At 44.6% G+C, this 23,427-nt stretch overlaps 1 protein-coding gene across 1 annotated transcript; it reads right to left on the bottom strand.

Annotated features, from left to right (window-relative positions):
* Window positions 1–716: 716 nt before the first annotated feature.
* LOC147453931 (Class II aaRS and biotin synthetases superfamily protein) lies at window positions 717–22,600 on the bottom strand. The gene is made up of 12 exons (XM_086515989.1): window positions 22,310–22,600; window positions 22,164–22,240; window positions 20,735–20,827; window positions 20,479–20,595; window positions 19,696–19,883; window positions 19,309–19,375; window positions 2,385–2,507; window positions 2,157–2,309; window positions 1,795–2,079; window positions 1,487–1,705; window positions 1,270–1,363; window positions 717–1,153 (listed from the first exon to the last, which is right to left on the bottom strand). The coding sequence occupies exons 1-12, from the start codon at window positions 22,416–22,418 to the stop codon at window positions 1,089–1,091; spliced, it is 1,590 nt and encodes a 529-aa protein (XP_086372115.1). The 5' UTR covers window positions 22,419–22,600; the 3' UTR covers window positions 717–1,088.
* Window positions 22,601–23,427: the final 827 nt, after the last annotated feature.

A 23,427-nucleotide genomic window follows, 5' to 3' on the forward strand; every position in this document is an offset into this window, starting at 1 on the left:
CTCGAGTGTGTTGATCTAGAATATTGTCGAGCTTCTTATACGTGTTGGACTAACATAAGCAAGAGAAATTTTATATCATCATGACAATAGATGATGATTTCATCTATGGCTAGTATCGTGATAATCTAGCTTATTTATCACGTTTTGGTGACTGGGGTCCATGAGATATGTCGGCTAACATTCAAGAATATCGAGCTTCGGAGAATAAATCTTACCACTAGCCATTTCTCATATGGAGCATGGTGCCAATGAGTTTTCTTCCACTTTAGTTTCAATTTCTTTGCTGTGAGCAGGGAATAAGTCTAATGGTTAAAATTAAAGACCATTCATTCTCCAACCTCTTAAAATTTGGGCCTAAAACTCTAGCTTTTTCTCACGAATTGGAGCTATATGCTCTAGCTTTCATTTTTATTTTTACTTTTAGGCTTTAAAAAACCTATTAAGAAATTTGGGCAACTACTGCCTTCTGGTAACACTAAGAATACAATATGAGTGCAGCACCATTTGTACACCTCTCACCTCCCCCCCCCCCCCCCCCCCCCCCCCCCCCCCCCCCCCCCCCCCGCCCCGTTGATTGCAGGCCGGACCATCATGAGGACCTTCCTTCCTCCAACTGCTTGGCATACAATACAAGCGATAGCCTTATACAATAGAGGTCAGTACGTCCTATCTCACTTCCTATGGTTCACTTCAACAAGTACTTCCCCCACGACAGCTTACACAAAACTCCACATCAGTCGGAAGTAAAACATTTGTCGAGGTCAAATCTGAAAGGCTCTATTCAAGACTATACAGCTAGAACCCTCTCAAGAACTCACTTCAATACATGGCTAAATAACCAACAATTTGCCTTGGTCACATTCCGTGATGGGCAGAGGCCAGCAGCCCTTTCAGAGCTTTGCAATACTTACTAATAGTATAGATGCTTGCGCTCAGTAAAACCTGTTGTCATTCAAGAATGTAAAATTGTCGGTCAATACTCCCAGAGTGTTAGTATACAACTGGCAAAAGACTGGCAGATTGCTGATGTAGAAAAAGACGCTCTTTCTTTCAAAAATTAGGGTAAGGATGTCCAGCTTTACTGATCTCTAGTAGCTCCTCCCCCACAATGCCCACCGTTTGGCTGGCTTTCCAGATGCAAAGCACAGTGTGCCTGAAGAAGATCGAAACATCATAAAAAACAAGGCTCGCCAACCATGCTTAATACAAGGGCCAAACATACACACACACACACACACACAACAATCCCATGGTTCAATTATCCCTTACCTTCAGGAAGATCCGGCTGTTCGAAGGGCATGCAAAGTGTCTTCGCCGCTCCTGTGTCCCCTTTGGTACGTTTCTTCACATCTTCCTCCACTTCCTGTGAAGCACGGAAACAACACTTCTATCACTAAGCCATATATATCTTGATTGCTCTTAAAACTAACTAGCATTTGAAAATTTTGGCATGAAGTAAACTACAAACAAAGGAGATTTGTCTTACCACATCATCACACCATGGTGCGAGGACCATCTTTTTGTCATTTAATGCCATGATGAAATCATCCCATTTTAAAACTTCCTTTATGCAAAGATCCCGTTCTTCCTTCGCCTTCTTGAACAAGCTAGCTTGAATCTCATCAAGCAGGGCAACAGCTCTTTCTGCCACATTGTCAAGAGGAACGTCCTCTTTCTCAAAATTGTCCCGCCTGACCATCCTGACCTGATTGGATTTCAGAGAATAAAATTCACTCCATCAACTCGCTAGAGCAAATCATTAATTCTATTAAGAAAAAGCAACTATAACCATACTTGCTTATTCTCTATATCTTTGGGCCCGATCTCAATACGCAATGGAACTCCTTTCAATTCCCAATCAGAATACTTCCACCCAGGTGGGTAGTTATCCCTTGTATCTTCTTTCACACGTAGACCTGCGCTCTCCAACTTCTGAGATACCTCATGACAGGCATCCAGCATAACACTAGAATCTACATTTTTGTATGGTACAGGTATGACGACCACCTGCACTGTTGCAACTCGAGGAGGAAGGACCAACCCTTTGTCATCCCCATGAATCATGACCATAACACCAATCTAAAAGCCACAAGCCAGAAAAACCACCTTAGCCAGCAATCTGAACAAGCTAACAGTTAAGCTCTTTTGCGCCTTACCACGCGTGTTGTGAATGCCCATGAGTTCTGCCAAACCAATGCCCTTTCACCTTTCTCATCTTCAAAGTGAATCTCAAACATTTTTGAAAAGTTCTGCCCAAGACAATGTGAAGTAGCTCCTTGAATGCCCCGTCCAGTGTTGGGGATGAAAGCCTGTAGAATCACCTTAGTTCTCATAGTTTTGTCTCTATGCAGTAAGCTTGACGAAGTAACTTGGACACAGCCTACCTCCACGGTGGTAGTGTAAAGACCGCCAGCGAACTTTTCAACTTCACTCTTAATACCCTTCACAACAGGCACAGCCAGATAATCCTCATATATCCTCCTGTAAAGCTCTAACACTGTCTCCACCTGAAAACAACCACAATCACAGCACAAACTGGGTGAAACCTCTTGTTCAGTAAATGATAATACAGGATAACTCCTGTAAAGATTCTGACATAGCTTCAATCAAAGAAGGAAGTTTTAGCCGGTCAAACATTCTTGACACTCTCCATGAGCTTAAAGTCACGTAGGCTGTCCAGGGCAGGTAGGTTGCAAGGGAGGCGATGCGAGCTGGCTGCCAGCAGGCACCACAAGGGCTTCTTGCCATGTAGGAAGCCAGCGCGTTTGGAATTCTCAACACAGAGATTAACGAAGACTCACTCAACCATTTCTTACAAAATTATGTGAACTGCTAATGTGCGCTGATTTAATTGCTCATAGGTCATTTTGGCCTTTTGAAGATGTTAATATATCATTGCATACAATCGAGCCATGTGTGAGGGATTACCTGAGACTTGGAGGTTGTCTAATATTGTGCCCATCTTCAAGGCTGGTGACCCTACAGAGCCTGGGAGCTACCACACTATTATGGTTGGACACACATTGGCACGGTTGTATGCATCTATTCTGGAGCAACACTAGAGTAATTGGGCAGAGGGCGAGGGTGTACGAGCAAAGGGTCAGGCCGGCTTCAGGAGGGGTTTCTCCACTCTTGATCATATCCTGACACTCAAGGCCATCATTGAGGAGGGCAGAGCACATGGGAGACGGATCTATTGTAGCTTTGTGGATTTTCGCAAAGCATTTGACATGGTACCAAGAGCTCGATTGATGCGCAGACTGCAGGAGATGGGGGTGCCCATAGAGGTGATTTGGGGGATTATGGCTTTGTACAGATCAGTGGTGGGACATGTACGCACTCCGGAAGGGGTATCTGACTTAGTTCACTCTACTAAAGGAGTGAAACAGGGCTGCACATTGTCTCCTACTCTATTTGGTATGTATGTTGATGAGGTGTCTGATTACATTGACAGAGAGGGTGACAGGGGTGCCCAGCTGGCAAGGACGTGGATCCCATTGTTGCTATATGCTGATGATATTGTGCTGATATTTGACTCACCAGAAGGTATGCAACGACATTTGGATGCACTACGCAGTTTTGCAGAGGATAGTGGACTGTGTGTAAACCTAGGTAAAACCAAGGTTATGGTGTTTAACACCACACCGCAATGGGTCAGGAGATCAGTACCTACTTTCAAATATGGTCAGGAGATTGTGGAGTATACAGATGCATACACTTACCTGGGGGTAGTCTTTACTGGGCCGAGATTTTCTTTGAGAAGAGCAGCAGAGACTAGACTAACTAGAGCTGGTGCGGCTCTGGGAGGAATGGAGAGGATGTGTTCGCAGGTTCAGTTCCAGGAACCTAGGACAAAGTTATGGCTCTTTGATACTTTGGTTGCCTCTACTATGTTATATGGGGTACAGGTTTGGGGACCTTCTATAGGCCAGGATGGTTGGAGGTGTATGGAGAAGCCCCTGGTATCTATGATCTCTCGGTTGATTAGAGCCAAGGCTTCCGTACCGCATCATATCATTCGAGCGGAATTAGCTGCCCCCCCATGGAGATTGAGGCGCTTACCAGATCAGTCTCCTTTGTACACAGTCTGTGGGATACTACCAGAGACAAATATGCCAGGGTGGCTCTAGAGTCCTCCAGACAATTAGCTCTTAATGGGGATACATCATGCTGGTTTGCACAGATGGCATCATGGTTTCAGACACATGGTTTCACCATGGACAGGTTGCCTCCTTTTCAATACTCTCTACAGGCATCCTTGAGGTCTCTGACACGGGTAGAGATTAATAGACTTATTCGTCAAGATCTGATCCAATTGGACATGAGGAGGACATGGATAGAGCCGTTACACGAGTTGGACACAAAGATGGCTTTCTATAGAGAGCATCTTCTCCACCTCACGGGGGATGGGTTTGTGATTCGACCTAGCTATATGGACACGCATCTTTCTCATGGTTTGCGTTGTGCCATTGGCCAGATACGCACGTCCTCACATCAACTCGAGATTGAGACTGGCAGATTCAGAGGGACACCAGCAGATAGTAGGATATGCCGCTTATGTCATCTAGAGCCAGAGACAGAAGTACATTACATATGTCATTGCACAATGTACTATGAGATACGAGGCCGTTTTCATTGTCTATTCACAGAAGGTTTTGGGCCTCTATCTAGGGTCATGAGTTATGAGGATCAAAGATGTCTTGGGCTATATCTACTTGAGTTACACAGGCATAGAGAAACTTTACTGAGGAGAGCTAAAGAGAGACAACCCCAGAGACACATCACAGATTTCTTTACACTAGATATTGTACACCCAGAAGAACAGACAGAGGAGCAACCAACAGTGGAGAGGTCTACCCGCACTACTGGCATTCTCATAGACCGAGCATTGGAGCTAGGGAGATCTAGACGACCCCGATGGAGAAGAGGAGCTACACAGTTTCGAAGGGGGCTACAGCAAAGGATTCGAGCCATACTCCTTCGTCGTCCAAAGTGCAGATGAAGATGGATCTCTATGAAGATGCATCTCTATGAAGATGGATCTCTACTCCCCTCCCATATTGTCTTCACATTGTACTGCTTAGTTTAGGATCCCGCAGTATTTATATTTTGTTATCCTAGTTCAATTTATTTTGTTAATCTAACTTTGTATTAGATACACCGCATTGTAACTTTCTGGTCTCATAGGTCACTTTGGCCTTTTGAGACGTTAATATAACATTTCATTTCATCTCTCTCTCTCTCTCTCTCTCTCTCTCTCTCTCTCTCTCTCTCTCTCTCTCTCTCTCTCTCTCTCTCTCTCTCTCTCTCTCTCTGTGTGTGTGTGTGTGTGTGTGTGTGTGTGTGTGTGTGACACAGACACTACCCACATACCCAGCCTGAGCAGAGTTGCCGTTCGGGTAGCATGCCCCAGAACAATTGGTATGATGAGGAATGCCAAGACACAAAGCTAGACTTCAGAGAAAAGTGCTTTTGGGGGACATCACTCACAGACAGTCGCAGATTGACTTCCGACGCCTAGTGCGGCGGAAGAAGAGGGCATTTTTGGCTCGCCTAGAGCAGAATCTATACCAGCTATTCTTGAGTCACGACTCACATGAGGCATGGCGGCTCTTTCATGAGCGCACACACCCCCCCCTTGCCATCACTTCCACAAAGGCCTGGGGCTAGTACCCATCATCTCTGTACACGATTCCTGAGCAGCCCCCCCTTCCCAACCCCCCCCCGATCCATGCCCACACACATGTGCTTTTTTCACCGCTGAGATGGTGAGGAAGGCAATTGACAGGATGAGGACTGGGAGAGCATATGATCATGATGGCTTAGTGGCTGAGTATTTCACGCATGCCAGAGATCTACTAGCAGAGCTTCTAGCAGTTATGTTTAACCGTGCCATGTGTGAGAGCTTGACTGATACTTGGAGTCTATCTACTACTGTACCTATCTTCAAGTCAGGAGACCCTATGGAGCCTGGGAATTATCCCACTATCATGATTGGACACACCTTGGCACGGTTGTACGCATCTATTCTAGAGCAGCAGCTGAGTAGATGGGCAAAGAGGGAGGGGATACACATAGCCGGGCAGGCAAGGTTCAGGAGGGGTTTTTCTACTCTTGACCATATCCTGACACTCAGAGCCATCCTTGAGGAGGGCAGATCACGTGGGAGACGGATCCATTGTAGCTTTGTAAATTTCCACAAAGCATTTGACACAGTGCCAAGAGCTAGATTGATACGCAAATTACAGCAGATGGGAGTACCCACCACAGAGCTCATTTGGGGGGTCATGGCATAATACACGTCAGTAGCGGGGCATCTACGCACCTCAGAGGGTCTATCCACACCGGTCCACTCCACTATTGGGGAGAAGCACGGTTGCCCGCTCTCTCCTACTCCATTTGGTATGTATGTGGATGAGGTTTCTGACTACATTGAGAGAGATGGTGATAGAGGTGCATGGTAATAGAGGTGCACAGCTGGCAGGGACATGGATTCCACTATTGTTATATGCTGATGATATTGTGTTGCTCTTCGACTCTCCGGAGGGGATGCAACGTCACTTGGATGCTTTCCACAGGTTTGCCCAGGAGAGTGGTTTGTCCGTCAACCTTGGTAAAACCAAGGTCATGGTATATAATACCACCCCACATGGATCAGGAAGTCAGCACCCGCATTCACATACGGCCAGGAGACAATGGAGTATATAGATGCTTACACCTACCTTGGAGTGGTTTTTAGTGGGCCAGCATTTTCATTGAGGAGGGCAACAAAGACTAGATTGACCAGAGCCCATGCAGCATTGGGTAGATTGGAAAGGATGTGTTCACAGGTTCAGTTTCAGGAGCCTCGTACGAAGTTGTGGCTCTTCGACACTTTGGTGGCCTCTGCATTGCTTTAGGAGCTGAGATTTGGGGACCTTCATTGGATCATAAGGGGAGGATAGGCCGCATTGATGGATGGGGGGGCATGGAGAAGCCTCTGGTCTCTATGATCTCACGGCTCATTAGAGCCAAGGCTTCAATACCATGTGTTATTGTCCGAGCAGAGCTAGATGCCCCCCCACTAGTGGTTGAGGCGCTCACCAGATCTGTCTCCTTCATAGTACATACACCGCATGTGGGCACTTTCCAGAGACAGATATGCCCGCCTTGCACTTGAGTCCTCTCGACAGTTAACCATGCAGGGAGATACAGCATGCTGGTATGGGGAGATGACATCATGGTTTCAAGCGCATGGGTTTAGCATAGACAGATTGCCTCCCTTCCAATACTCACTGGATGCACCCTCTCTGATTCTTACACAATCCGAAATCACTAGGCTCATCCGCCAGGACCTGAATCAGCTAGACACCAGGAGGACATGGATACAGCCAGCACAGGAGCTAGGCACAAAGATGGCTTTCTACAGAGAGCATCTTCTCCAGCTTACGGAGGATGGTTTTGTGACGAGGCCCAGATACATGGACACCCACTTGTCTCATGGGATACGATGTGCTATTGGCCAGATACCCACATCTTCACACCAGCTATGGACCGAGACTGGGAGATACAGCAGAGTACCAGGAGAGGCCAGGACATGCCTCCTGTGTGACATCGAGCCTGAGACACAGTTGCACTACACATGCCACTGCCCTGTCTACTACGAGATACGAGGTCGCTTCCATTCCTTGTTCAAAGAGGGCTTTGGACCACTCTCCAGAGTCATGCGGTACGAGGATCAGAGATGCCTGGGTTTGTTTTTGCTCGAGCTGCACAAACATAGAGAGAGCTTGATAAGAGGAGAGGCTAGCCAGTCTCAGAGACAGATCATAGACTTCTTTAGAGCTGCCATTGGACACCCGGAGGAGCTACTACCACGGCAGAGCTCATCGCCTCACACCACAGGCACACTGGTCAACCGAGCGACTGAGCTAGGGAGATTCAGACACCCACGACTGCGGAGGACTACACAGCATCGACGGAGGTTGCATCTGTCACAAATACGGAAGCGTAGCTGCTCACTCAGATAAATATCATGCCGAATTTAAGAGAGACAGTTCATCATGACGAGTAGAGAGAGAGAGAGAGAGAGAGAGAGAGAGAATTGACACAGTATTGGGGACCACAAGATGGGTTGGTCCCCCCCCCGTCAAGAGTATTCTTTATTCAGGGAGAGTCGTATACAAGCACAAGAACCGGAGGAAACCCCTCCGTTCTGTAGTCTTAGACCCGAAGGTCGTTCTTTCCTGTAAAGGGCTTGGGCACAAGGCCGTTCCTTCCCGTAAGGGCTTAGGCGCGAAGCCGTTCTTTCCCGTAAAGGAATTAGGCACGAGGCCGTACTTCCCGTAAAGGACTTAGGCACGAGGCCGTACTTCCCTTGCTGGGTACTTAGGCATCAGTTCACTTCCCTGGCTGGGAACTCCGTCGTCAATTTCCTTACCTTGCTAGGAACTCGGTCATCACTCCTGCATCATCCAAACACAAGGACTTCATCATAAACAAAGCTGAAAATCGTTACCTATCACTTCTCGGACGTGGAGGAGAGTTTCTGTCGCGATAGTTTTCTTCTGGAACTCGTTCTTCACGATGAAAGCTTGCTAAAATTGCAGGACAGCAGGGTAGGAATGTGGGAAAATCCTCTTGCAACTGAATTCTGGCGACGAGATCTCTACACGTGAGCAATAGGGCAACGTGAGGGTGCTTCTGCGATCTCTTCCATGGCTGAAATCTGCTAGCGCTGGCTGCTTTTTGCTCCTCCTGCGAATTCTACCTCCCAGAGATGAGAGCGCTGGCTGCTTTTATAAGCCCTGCAGGTCGGCCAGAATAGGGAGGGTCGACTGCTTTTCTGCCAGAATAGTGGGCGCTGGCTTTTTCTTGCAGGTTTAGGAGGCGCTGGCCTTTTCTGCTTTTTGGAGAACGTCCTGCAGCAATTTTAGTACTTGGCTGCCCACTTATTAAGTGGGCGGCCGGTCACTTAATAAACTTATTAAAAGTTAGTCTGTTCACTTAAAATTGACTGGCCGGTCAATGTGAACCTGTTTAAACTCAGTTTAAACCTTATAAACTTATTCCAATGCTTGCACTTATTCCTTCCAGGCGTCCCCGGATATGAACTCAAGCATTCTCTCGCGGAAAAACATCCGCTTCTCGTCTTGCTTTTTACCAAAGCTTCTTAGAACCCATCTTTATCCATGTGCTTGCGTTCTTACGCGTATTTTCTTACTCAATTCGGATTTCCTCCTTAGACCCTTAGTGTGTCCCCTTACCGATGAACTTGTCACCCATCTTGTGACTCATCAGGGACCACCATTACCTGGTCTTCTCCCACCGAACTAACAGGCCAACTCCTTCACGGTGCTTCTTGTCACCCATCATATGACACACCAGAGTTCTCTGTTTCCTGATGGCTTTTCTTACAGATCTGTGATTCCTTAACTTATTAGTTAACTTGTGCACATTTCTTATTAAAGTCCTAATTCTAGAAATTAGAAATTAGAAACAAAATAGTCAAATTAGTTTCATCCCTCTCACTTATAAACAGTTGTCCTCAACTGTAGAGGTCCAACTGAACTGCCGAGGAGAAACCGGAAAGATTCCAAATCTTACTCAATGGTGAGTTGAGCTAGTCCTTTCTCAAAAGAGAGCTTAAAAATATAAAATTCAAGAATTCAATACTTACCTTACGGGTTCATGTCCTTCCTCTAGTACCTCGAGAATATCCTTCACCATTCATCAAACTTACGAGCCATGTAAGAACTCGTCATTCGCGTCTTTCCAACAGATTGGAAGTTTCCTTATCCGAGAATCTGTTAACAATCCCGAGAAGAATAATCCTCCTAGAAATCAATCTAGGCATTTGTCCTTGCGCATAATCCTGCGCTGTTAGTCCAGAGGGTATTAAACCTCTTGTGTCCTCCCACATAGGGAATGCCCAAATCATAAGAGTATTAATTTCGATATCTTCCTTCACAAACAAGGTCTTCGATCACCTTAAAGAAGATTCTTGTTTCGGGCCGTCGCTCAACATAGGCGAGCGGTTCCAATCCGAAGATTCCTTGTGCACGGCGACACTTCCTTCCAATCTTTTCCTCCTGTAAGTTATTACCACTAGCAGTGTTCTCGCGACGCCTACTAGCGTCTCTTCCTTGCAGAGGCCATCCTTGCGAGCATCTAGGATTCCTCGCAAAATCTTAGGCAGATAAAATTCTAGCCATGCCATTCTGTGAACATATATTCAAACTTGGCCCACTTAAGGGTGAACCCGCTTTGGATCTCAAGGATGTTCTCCCATATGTGGTTAAGGTAATTCTTACCATTTTAAAATGGTTGGCAAATTTTACTCTTACGAACATAATAGTTCGAATTTATTCCAGCAACGTGTAAATGCTACTTGACCTGCTCATGGAGAAACATATACCGCAACCAAAAGTTGCTACTGTAATAATAAAAGCACATAGCGTACTCAATAATCGACGACCATCAGAAAACCTCTTCTCTGTAGAGAATCCTTCTACCGAACACATCTCAAATAGAGATTCTCGTGTCGGAATATCCTTGCGCATAAAAAGGCGCTCAAGAGAGTATAACAAACTCTCGTCCAGTTCCTTGGCATAGGTCTGCATCTTCGTGTGTTATCCATGTACCCAAAGGTGTACATAATTCTTAAGCTGTGTTACAGTTTTGGTGAACCTGGGAAATTACCTTCCCTTCGTAAGATCCTTAGAGCGAAGACGCTCAACTTGACGATCCCTTGGCTCGATCTTAGAGCAAAACCCGCTCATTAAATAACTAGGATTTCAATCCTTGGATTCCTCGAGCACAAGCCATAGTCGTCGCTTGTTCCTTCTCTCATAAAGAGAGTGATAATTCATTTGTGTGAAAAGCACTACCATGTCCTCCCTGACCGGGTAGGGGGTGTGGGCTTAAAGAGTATTCAAGCTTAATGAAAGCTTTTCTTTGCTTGGAATCTCGGAATGGTTCCTTCCTTTCTGCCGTCCTACTCAGGGCATGGCATCCTTGCAACGCTTTTCCGACTCTGTTTCCAGAGTCCTGTTCTCGCAGAGTAACTCCGCTTTCTTGGACATGAAGTCCTTTCCTTGGGAATTTCAACTTCCGGATCACATCTTGAGAGTCTACCTCTCTTCAATCCGTGGATCTGCTTCCCGAACTTGGGTACGAAACCCTTGGGCTGATCTGGCTCTAGTTCCTCAGAGCACTTTTATCCTGCAGAGGCTCGTGCCTTCCTCTGCTCCTACTCCCTCACGAAGAGAAAGTACACCTGCAATCAAATACTTAGAGATCATAACATAAAAATCGTACCTTCAAGGTCACGACGCTCGTAACGCAACTCGGTTCTCGAAAAAGCAATTCCCCGAAAGAGATCTCTGCATAGAAAATCCTCTCTTCCAATCCTACACACAAAAGAGGTGTGTTCTCGGGTTCCTTCTCGTAAATCAGCCCCGTCTACGACGTTTATGGGCTGAAAACAGAGAAAAACAGCAGCTTGTTGCGATGAAAACACGCTCCGTAGGCACTTCTTCGGGAGGGAACTCGCGCACTGGGTCTTGACGACATCTGGTACACTTGGGGCAGCCATGGGCATCACCGGCAACGTCTTCTTTACGGCTGAAATCTGCAGCAGCATCTCTTCCTTGCAAAGATTGGTCTTCCCTTACCGGGTAGGGAGTGTTGGTTTGTAAGGTACTTAAGCTTGATAAAAGTTGTTCTTTGCTTGAAAGCTCAAAATGGTTCCTTCATAATTTCCCACCCGCACTAGCAGGCAATTTGTTGGAGAACTACCGGATACCAGATCAATCATGGGCCTTCCGGATGGTTAAGCAAAGCAGTTCATCGTATAAAACAATGTTCTGACTCAACCCTACTCTCATAAACACTCGAGAGTGATTGTCCTGGTTAGACACGTGCATATATCGTGCATAAAAGCAATACGCATTTTATGAGTTCCTCAAAGATTTAACTTTGATCAAAGATCTGCCCTCTCACTTAAAGTTTGAGGGTCATAAATTCAGGAGTTAGATTGAGTTTTGTTACTCCAAACTTTCTCCGGATAGCAATGTATCCTTCGAGGAGAGGTAACAAAAATTCGTTGTTTCTGAGTTCAATGGTTCTCGTCCCACTGCGGGGATTGTATTTTATATACATCAAGGTATGCACTTTCAGCTTTTATTGCTGACTCCACCATCTGCTGCAAAGTATCTTGCAGATGGGTTTACAAAATTCGAGCAAAAGTCCTTCGTTAAATTTGTTCATCTTTCCTTCCTCAGAGAGGATCAAAAATGGACCTACCTTGGCAAGAGTGAACCACTACTTGCTTTGACTCGCTCGTGTTCCTATTGGGCAAACCAATCCCAATCTTCTTGAATGCCCTCCTCAAAGCGTAGAGGAAAAAAATTTGTCGGAGAATTCAGCCTTGAATTGTTGTTGTAAGTTCCTTGCAGAGCTTTGGTATACCACCAAGTACTTGCAATCCCCTGGAGGTGTTTGGTCACATGCCTCACCTTCGACACTTCTCAGAAATTGCCGTTTGCAAAGGCAACTTCAAACTGTTGAATAAAAGCAGTAGCTTTCAGGACATCTTCCCTTCCGTCAAAAGTATCAAGCTTGACTGGAGTGTTCCTAGGTCTAGAGACCTTCTTCATATCCTTCCCGAAATGACGGGATTTCTTGGCTATGGTTCTCCATTGATGTTCATGGATATCTTCTGGGTTCTGAAGTATCTTGAGCATTCCGCTTCTCAGATTCTCTAGTTTCTTGAGCATCATGCTCTTGTCGCCTTCTCAGAGAATCCCAAGTCTTGTTTCGCCTTCTTGCACAGAGAGAAAAAATTTCCAACTCTGCGAGCTTTTCCTGCAGGACTTAGGTTTCCGCCTGCTTACTTCTCTCTTGGCTTGTCATGGCTTCTTCCCGTATCTTCCCAGAGTCGTCCTCCTTTATAGAGAAAGAGAGGAGACCATGCTCTGATACCACTGTCACAAATACGGAAGCGTAGCTGCTCACTCAGATAAATATCATGCGGAATTTAAGAGAGACAGTTCATCATGACGAGGAGAGAGAGAGAGAGAGAGAGAGAGAGAGAGAGAGAGAGAGAGAGAGAATTGACACAGTATTGGGGACCAGAAGATGGGCTGGTCCCCCCCCGTCAAGAGTATTCTTTATTCAGGGAGAGTCGTATACAAGCACAAGAACCGGAGGAAACCCCTCCGTTCTGTAGTCTTAGACCCGAAGGTTGTTCTTTCCTGTAAAGGGCTTGGGCACAAGGCCGTTCCTTCCCGTAAGGGCTTAGGCGCGAAGCCGTTCTTTCCCGTAAAAGACTTAGGCATGAGGCCGTACTTCCCGTAAAGGACTTAGGCACGAGGCCGTACTTCCCTTGCTGGGTACTTAGGCATCAGTTCACTTCCCTGGCTGGGAACTCCGTCGTCAATTTCCTTACCTTGCTAGGAACTCGGTCATCACTCCTGCATCATCCAAACACAAGGACTTCATCATAAACAAAGCTGAAAATCGTTACCTATCACTTCTCGGACGTGGAGGAGAGTTTCTGTCGCGATAGTTTTCTTTTGGAACTCGTTCTTCGCGATGAAAGCTTGCTGAAATTGCAGGACAGCAGGGTAGGAATGTGGGAAAATTCTCTTGCAACTGAATTCTGGCGACGAGATCTCTTCACGTGAGCAATAGGGCAGCGTGAGGATGCTTCTGCGATCTCTTCCATGGCTGAAATCTGCTAGCGCTGGCTGCTTTTTGCTCCTCCTACGAATTCTACCTCCCAGAGATGAGAGCGCTGGCTGCTTTTATAAGCCCTGCAGGTCGGCCAGAATAGGGAGGGTCGACTGCTTTTCTGCCAGAATAGTGGGCGCTGGCTTTTTCTTGCAGGTCTAGGAGGCGCTGGCCTTTTCTGCTTTTTGGAGAACGTCTTGCAGCAATTTTAGTACTTGGCTGCCCACTTATTAAGTGGGCGGCCGGTCACTTAATAAACTTATTAAAAGTTAGTCTGTTCACTTAAAATTGACTGGCCGGTCAATGTGAACCTGTTTAAACTCAGTTTAAACCTTATAAACTTATTCCAATGCTTGCACTTATTCCTTCCAGGCGTCCCCGGATATGAACTCAAGCATTCTCTCGCGGAAAAACATCCGCTTCTCGTCTTGCTTTTTACCAAAGCTTCTAGAACCCATCTTTATCAATGTACTTGCGTTCTTACGCGTATTTTCTTACTCAATTCGGATTTCCTCCTTAGACCCTTAGTGTGTCCCCTTACCGATGAACCTGTCACCCATCTTGTGACTCATCAGGGACCACCATTACCTGGTCTTCTCCCACCGAACTAACAGGCCAACTCCTTCACGGTGCTTCTTGTCACCCATCATATGACACACCAGAGTTCTCTGTTTCCTGATGGCTTTTCTTACAGATCTGTGATTCCTTAACTTATTAGTTAACTTGTGCACATTTCTTATTAAAGTCCTAATTCTAGAAATTAAAAATTAGAAACAAAATAGTCAAATTAGTTTCAGCATCAAAAGATTCGGATCACTTTGGCCCGACATGCACGACGCCCGATCAGACTATTGACCATGGAGGAGATTGATGAGATCCGCCAACAACCGATGATGGATCTCTTGTGATCTAGCTATCCCAGCTAGCTGCTTAGTTCACATTTAGCAGTTTAGGATTCCATAGTATAGTATTTTATTTTGTCATTTTGTCATCTTGTTACCCTGACATTGTATCAGATCCACCACATTGTAACTTTCTGGTCTCATAGGTCAACATTTCATTTCACTCACTCTCTCTCTCTCTCTCTCTCTCTCTCTCTCTCTCTCTCTCTCTCTCTCTCTCTCTCTCTCTCTCTCTCTCTCTCTCAAGTTTTATCTCTCTACACGCGAGAGAACTTTCTCTCTTCCTGCTGAGCAAGAGCTGAGGAACTCTCCCTCTCTTCTCTTCGCAGCACGTTGCACAGCTCTTAGAGAGTCAATGTTGTTTCCTTCGCTCTCTCTCTCTCTACTTACTCACTGTAGCACTACACAGAGAGAAATACAGAGGGAGTTTGATGAAGTATGCTGAATTTAATGCCCAATGAGCAAAGTAAACAGCAATAGAGTGATTTTCATTGAAAATCACACAAAAAAACAATAAATCCTGTTTTTTTTTGTAAGAAAAGAGAGAAATTTGGTGAAATTCCTAATTTTCAATGTTCCTGCATATAAAATTGCTGATTTTTACCAAAAATCAGCAAAAGAGCGGTAATGTTTACCTGCAAACACGTTTACCAAAATAAAAACAAGTAATTTCAGCAATTAGTCATTAAAAATTACGTGAAATCGAGGTTATCCGACTCGAACCGATCCATAGGTGTGCGTGTGGTCTTTCCTGTAGCCAAGCTAGCTTTGGTACCATGAAACGAACGCATGGAGTGGATCTCCCGATTACACGGACCGCCTACAGACACGCGTCGGAAAACCACGCGACCACAGCCACCATCCCATAGCACTCCCCGTGTTGGGACCAACGTCCGAGGACGTAAGCGTGCACCTGTAAGACCAAACGTCCCATACCACCAGGCCTCACCTCCTCGAGGTGATCTCGCACACTCCTAGCCTCACGGGCTAACCATTGGCACACTGCCAGTGGGGGCCGATAACGACAAATGAGGCCTTGGCCTCCCTTTTATAATTATGGCCGACCACATTGACCGGTTCACACTACGTTTTCCCGGACATTGGACGCCCATCCCGACGGCTTCTAGACTAGATCCCCTCTCCTGTAAGCGGGACATAACACCATGTAACCACCACTCACCGACAAGAAGGTTGCATCCGTACCTTGTATGGATCCTATCCGTACAACATGGATCCGTACTAATGTTTTTTTTTTTTTTTTTAAATTATGCCCTATTTCAACCGGTTTGGACTCTTTTCGAAATCCGCTTGCAATGGCTGAGTGGCAACTAATTTTCACCCTTGCAGGTACTATGTGCACTGTTCTTGCAGGTACTTCTTGGACGTTTGGGAGAATGCCTTGCAAACCCAACCCAGTGTGGGACACGCACATCCATGTGATCATATTTGTGACTACACCGGGTCAATAAGGGTTGGATACTCGTTAGCGCAAGTATTGTGGGGACGGCCAAAGGTACTATTACTTGTGTTCTCAAGAATCTTACAGGGGTAGGTACTACAAATCACTGTCATTGCTGTGAGAAAATCCCACCTCAAATCAGGGAAGACCTTATTCGAGAGCACTTTACCACGACATGCAATGCACCTCCGAGGAGGTCTTACTTGGGGACCTTGGTGACATTCCTGGAGATGGAGGGATGGCTTCTGGCTCTCAAACTATTATGCCCTCCAATGCCGGCACTAGTAGGAAAAGAGCTCGTGTATCAGGGCATGATGAGGAGGAGAGAGGGGATGACCAATCTACAACTCCCACCGATGCACCGAGGCAGACCACGTTGCCTTCACGCGTGAACTTTCAATCTTAGGTGAGAGAGAACAGAAGATAGCAAGGATGGAGATTGCTCGCACTCTTGTAGAGTGCACTATTGCGTTGAATGTGCTTCGAACACATCAATGGAAGAGGATGGTCAAAGCCATCGCACAGGTTGGCCCCATAGAGTCGTGGATTGGATTGGATTATAATAAGATGCGTACAAGTATGCTAGATGAGCAGAAAGCAATCATTGACAGAGCAATCACCCAATAAAAGCTAGGTGGCAAATCATTGCTATTGTTGTGAGAAAATCCCACCTCAAATCAGGGAAGACCTTATTCGAGAGCACTTCTTGACGGCATCCAATGCACCTCCTAGGAGGCCTTACTTGGGGACGTTGGTGACATTCAGACATTGTCACAAATGGGTGACGTAGCACTGCCCTAGATACACACACAGACATGGACGAGGCTGACACATGGCAGACTGTACGGAAACCCCCAGATTTTATGTTGACTACTGCTGACGTAGCATCCGTACAGAAATCCCTAAATTTGCGCCGCAAATTCTGCTGGCATGCTGACATGGCAGGCGTACGGAAATTCCTGCTTTTCCGCTGGCTGAATCCTATGTGGGCTGAATTAGCAGCTTTTGGGATTGGATGCTTTACTTTTAGAAGCTTTTAAGCTTACTGCTTTTGGGCTCTCTTTTGGGCATCCCTTGTAACAATAAATAAGTCGACAGGGCCTCACTTCTCAGAGCATCTGGAAGTGAGCACCCTCCCACTCTCTTGTACTTTGAACATAGATTAACACAAAAGGAAATACAAAAGGGGCGCCAGTATTTGGGGCCAATATCTCTAGGCACGGAAGTTGGAACTCAGTCGGGCCGTGTCGACTCAAGTGTGAATTGTGAATTGTTTTGAAATGAATCTCTGCTGTGTCGCGGTAGAATCTTGACTTGGGGTGTCCAAGTTTGTTAGAGTGGTATCAGAGCACAGAAAGATTCTTCTTCTACGGAGGATCCGATCCTTTTTGCAGCGCGCACAACTTTTGGGAAAGAATCTTCGTGCTCCGACCCCTGACTTTTTAGCCACTCCCACCCTTCATACATCGCGCATCGGGCATGCTCCCGTCTTCATTGCTCTGTCTTACAGGGCATAAAGCCATAAAGAATCCCAGATTACACATGGGTTCTCGTGAAGAATCTGACAGAGATGACATCTCTCAGTGGGAAGGCAAAGAAAAGTTGAAAATCCGGTGCAGGAGCTGAACAAAAGAATGAAGATTTGGGTAAATTTTTTCGGACAAGTTTGCCAGAAAGGAGCACAAACGTCAATTGCAGATTGGCATATGTGTGAACAGATTGATTAAGTACTCCGAGGACCCGAGGTTGATGAAACACCTAAAGAATTACCCAATTGCTAAGATTTACTCGAGATAGCATCTGGCCATCGCTTCTCCCCTCAGGAGGGCAGGAAAGCCAAACAGAAAGACGAGTGCAGAAAAGCGGAACCTGTACACGCAGAAAGACATGGACAAGCACTCTTGAAAAAAAGCACTTCTACAGGGCCAACCAATATGACTTCCTTGAAGACGAGCAAGAAAACAAAAGAATTTAAAGAAGGTGGGCGGTCGATTAAATTTGAATCTTTTTCTCGGTTCTGAGATGCTCGAACATGGTGGTCCACTCTTCTTCTAAGGAAGGAAGCTCCTGTTACATGGTTGAAATTCAAAAGGCTCTTTATTTTCTTCTTGGCTGACTCCGGAGTTCGAACGAGATATACGAACCACTTGGAATTATCTTTAAATGACCAAGGGGGATTCTTTGGACGCTTATTTCGAGAGATTTTGAACTCTTTTCTACCAACCTCTTCATTTATGAAGTTCTCTTTTAAGGAACAGATTGAGCAGTTTTGCTGCGGACTTCCTACAAAGATCCGAGACTACTACTTGGAACAAAAGTCAAATTCTACTCAAAAATTGATGGGTCATGCGAAACGGGGTTTTGTGATACATTTGGGCAATTTGACTTACCCCACTGATGAGATCTTGACTCAAAGAACCAACATACCTCTCATAATGAAAGTAGAAAGAGAAAGAGTTCCCATGACAAAGAAAAGAACGATACACGTCCCCGATTGCCCGACTGACTCTTAGAAAAAGGGTTATCTATTTCAAAGAGGGGAAGTGTTTTGGTTGCGGGGAATTTGGACACATCTCCGTAAAGTGCCCTAAAAAGGCACAGCAAGAATAGACTGAAGACAGTCCAGAGAGTTCTAGCCCTAGAACTGTGAAGCAACAAGCAACAGAGTGGTGTGGCGCATCCATGAAGATTCTTCGCAATAAACAAGAGAACCTACCAATATGTGGTGCTTGCCAATGAGATAAAGGGAGGAGGGTGGTTGTACTCTCTCACCTTGAGGTTCTACATAGTCCAAACTTATGTACGCTAGACCCCTCCGTGACACTATGTTTTTGAGGCAAAAAAGCACCAAAAAATAGTAGGACCCATATTTTGAAAGTTGTTCCTTGTGGCTGAGTGTTTTGGTATCCTTTGCTGAGATGCGCTGAAGAAGAACTTGAGGACACCAACTTGAGTATGAAGTGAGCTGCAGATATGTTGGCAAGTGTTGAATCGGTGTTTGCCTGTTATGTCTTCAAAGCATCCTTACCTTGCAAATGCAATGCAATTGCTAAATCATATGTGTACACACAGCCAGTACTGAGGCAGTTAATCCCAAAAAAAGAGCATGGGACTAGACATGGATAATGTCCCCATATACAAATTTCATGATCTTATCCATATGTTCGTAACATCATCTGCTGAAAGGCTTAACTTTACAATCAAATTAACAAAACTGGTTGCTAGAATATGTACCTCTACATCTGCTTCTTTCTTGGTAGCAAAGGCTGTGTGCCCTTCTTGCCAAAGAAATTCTCGGCTCCTGAAGGTTCATGAAACGAGACTGCATTGATAATTGAACAATTTGCAAACCATACTTGTATAAGCAAAACAACTTCCAGAATACTATAGGGTCCCTTAATTTACATGAGCCTGCTTGTTTTAGCAGCTTTATGATATGGTTTGACAGGGGCAATCATGCAACCCAACTGCTGATAATTTGTATGTATGCATACCATTGGTGTCTTCTGTGAGTACATTAGTTGTATTGTATGTGTACATGATCTAACAAGATTGTTGGAATTGGGCGAACGAGGTTGGTTTCAAAGGGTCATATCAATTTCTCAAGCAAACTTAAATTACCTGATAAATGGAGTTGGATGCTTGAATTCCCATCGGACCACATTGCACCACTGATTTAGTCGCAAAGGAAGATCTCTGTGCCCTCTGATCCATTTTGCAAAGACAGGATACATCACAGTTTCACTGGTTGGACGGATAGCAATAGGAACCTCTAAATCCGTATTTCCAGATTTGGTTACCCATGCAACCTGGATTAGCAAACAAGCATAGTAATTACTATCACAAAGCAAGATACGCACTTTCATCACAGAAAAATCTTGAGAGCCTTTGCAGCCATTGACTATAGCTAACATCCCCTCATGGGTGCAACTGCAGCTCTTTTAATGGACTTAAATAGAGTGTACTCAACTAAACCTTCCTCCACCAACAAAACACCACAAACGCAGGCTAAAATGTTCCTAAAAGGTTCTGAACATAATCTTCGCAATTCCCGAGAACATTGTTCCGAACAATGTTGCCTAAACCCATGTAAACCCCTGCAAAAATTACTACAAGCACATGACACTCTATATCTCAAAGCCCAGATTCAACAACATTCCCCACCCCAACAGTCATTCACTAAGATCAAGTAGCTCAACCACATTCCTAAGAGAAATGATCTAGTGAAAACCCGCTCACTTACCATTTTGTCATTCGTCAAGCATGCAACTGAACTATCCAAGGTCAAAACTTACAATGCCAGAAATCCCTTTGATGCAATGATGTCCTTCAAGATGCACATTAATCTGACTCCCACTTGCTTTATGCTCCAAACAAAACCATAGAGCACAGAAGTTTACAGACCTCAGGAGCAAAGCCCTCAATATGATCCTTTTCTTTTGTCAAGGCTTGTTCAGACACAAAAAGAGGAAAATAAGAATTCTGAATCCCAATTTTCTTTATTTCTGCATCAAAAAAATCCTGGCAGGTCAACAAACAGCTATGTCAGCTTCATTTCCACACAAACTGTCCCATTCCACGATGTAATCAATGAGTAATTTGTCCCAGATAAACAATGAGCACACAAGCATGGAAAATAGAGGATTCTGATTGCAAATACCTTCAATATTTCCCATATTGCATATGACCATGGACGCAAGATATAGCATCCTGAAACATCGTAGTATTCGATCATTCCACTCTTCACAACCACCTGAACAGACGGAGATAAAGAAGCTATATCTATAAAGAGAAAACCATATGGTAATGACGAGATGGTCAAAGCTGAACAGAAGGAGATAAAGAAGCTATATCTATAAAGAGAAAACCATATGATAATGACGAGATGGTCAAAGCAGCTCAACCTTAGATCTGCCAACCCCAGGCAAGAGAGCTAGAGGGAAGAATATGAAGGGTAAGAATTTATGTTAGTGCCGAGATGACCGAAGCAGCACAAGTAGAGATCATGTGTTTGACACTAGAAAATGTTTATATCGTACAATATTTGCCAGTGACCTGCTGGCAGCCTCAAACACGATGAAAAAATGTAATTTGTTCCTCCTTCACAAGCAGAATCAAATTTCCTTTGTATCTTGAGCTTGTCACGTTAAAACATTGAATATGAAATAAGCTTTCAAATTACCCCTTCAAAGGCATAAGGATCTTAACAAAAAGGCACATATAACTCCATAAGGTTACTACAATATTAAACAATGAAAGATTTTTTTAGAGAAAGGGTTGAAGCCTAGAACATTAATTAACTGTAGATAAATGTAAAACCCAAAGAGTCCAGAGGACAAAGGTTTTTCAAAAACTTGTAAAAGAGGATTTGAAAAGGGAAAATTAGTGCAAGAATATGAACTTTGAAAAATCTCACATCAAGGACAAACAATGCAAAGACTTCATTCCCAAACTTCAAAATCATACAACACAAATGTAAGATAAATATAATAAAAAGTATAACCCCCTAATGGAGCAATACACAGCCAAACTATCACAATCTTGACAACATTCGACCTCACCTTTATTGCTTGTCTAGAGAGGAACTAAAAGATCATTGCATTTCCTATGCATAGCTTGAACCAAAATAGCAAAAGCAGCTTCACTAAAACAAAGCTCAGAAAGTCTAAAAAATAACACAACAATTAGCACCGAGATAAAATTTGAAGGGACACCATAAATTTTAAATTGACCTCCATCGTTAAGGCAATTACCATAAAATATCTATTTCCAAAAGCCATAAGAGTTTGAGATATCTCTAGGTCCATAAAAATCCCAATAGTCACTACTTCTACAACAGTTCATCTCACAAGATTCTCTAGGATAAATATGAGAACTTGAATTCAAGAGCATAAAACCTTCAAATAAAGGAATGCTCAACAACAGTCACTATGAAAAGCACTCTAAGGATCAAAATAAAAACGTAAAAACCAGTAGCCCAAGAGATGCATCAATATAGCTTCATAGACAGGCATACCACCAGCTACCAATTGCACCAACCCAAAACCATAGTCAACAGTCCAATCACTAACAATTGACAGGCATCATACCTCTGAATACCAGTCTCCAAAATTGTCATTCTTCTTTATGGTCATACCGAGCTTTGTCTCTTTCTTGACCTCTTTTCCTGCAGGTCTTGCACCTTTAGTAGAAGAAAAGAAAAAACAACAGAGAAGCGAAGAGAAGAGGATCTAACCGGTGGGTGCAACTTCCTTCTTCTCCTTTGGAACCTTCTTCGCGCTCTCCTTCTTTGGTTTAGGCTTGAGACCATTCTGCAGCTCGTCCCCTTTCATCTCGGTGCTCATCGTCACGCCTCTGAGTCAATCACCTAGGTTTTGAGGGCTTGACAAGAAGGCACAATGGCTTCAACAGGATTCAAAGTCCACTTTCACTGCGAAGTGCTGCACGACGTGGTGCGAAGCAATCGTGAGATCGATTCTTGGTCTCATGGACTAAATATAATGAATGCAGCGTGTGGGTAGCTGCGATCCCAATATGCATTGTGTAACCACTGTTTCATTGGAAATTATGGTGTGTGTTGTTGTTGTTGCTGCTTTGGTGGGGGGACGTGATTCAGCAAGGGAGAACAGCACAAGCACGCTAACTCAATGGTAAGGCGGTCAAATGGGTAGAGCGAGGTTGAGCTCAACCCCATTGACAACCTCAAAATTGCACAACCCACATCAGTCAATGGTCATGTGTCGTTGACCCCCCTTGAGACTCAGTGCTAAATAAAAGTCATGGAGTAGGCCATATAGAGGTTCAAATGCACACACTCCATCCGGCTTGAATTTTGACAATCACCCTACATGTTCTTATAATTTTACATTACTTAGACTTCCATCCAAACTTCCTATATTTGATCTTCAATTGGACACCTTGAACAACCATATTTTGAAAGCATCACGAACAAGGTATGTAGACCCAAAGTAGGTGGCCAAACTTCTCAAGAGTATAAAGCTCACAAACTTACGTGGCAAAGACAAGGACCACAACAATGATATGGTGGATACTTTTCTCAGTAAATGGAGAGATATCCACAATGTGTGTCATACTCCTAATGCAATTTAGGCATTTTAAACTAGTCTTCCCAAGACATGCATTGCTCTTGAATAAAGTCTTTGGAGAAGAGTTCCCTCCTACCAATGAGAAGGATGATCATTTGACCAATGCATTTCTCGTTATCAGGATATTATCTTAACACTAAACGGGTTAGATGATTTCCAACTGTGGGGCTTCTACCGCACGTATCGAAGCAAGGGACTTGCCTAACACTGTGTGCGAGCCATAGAAGGCTCCAAGCCCGCAACTAAC

The sequence above is a fragment of the Adiantum capillus-veneris genome, chromosome 7 (genome assembly GCF_014529385.1).
Source record: "Adiantum capillus-veneris isolate H3 chromosome 7, ASM1452938v2, whole genome shotgun sequence".
Classification (NCBI taxonomy): domain Eukaryota; kingdom Viridiplantae; phylum Streptophyta; class Polypodiopsida; order Polypodiales; family Pteridaceae; genus Adiantum; species Adiantum capillus-veneris.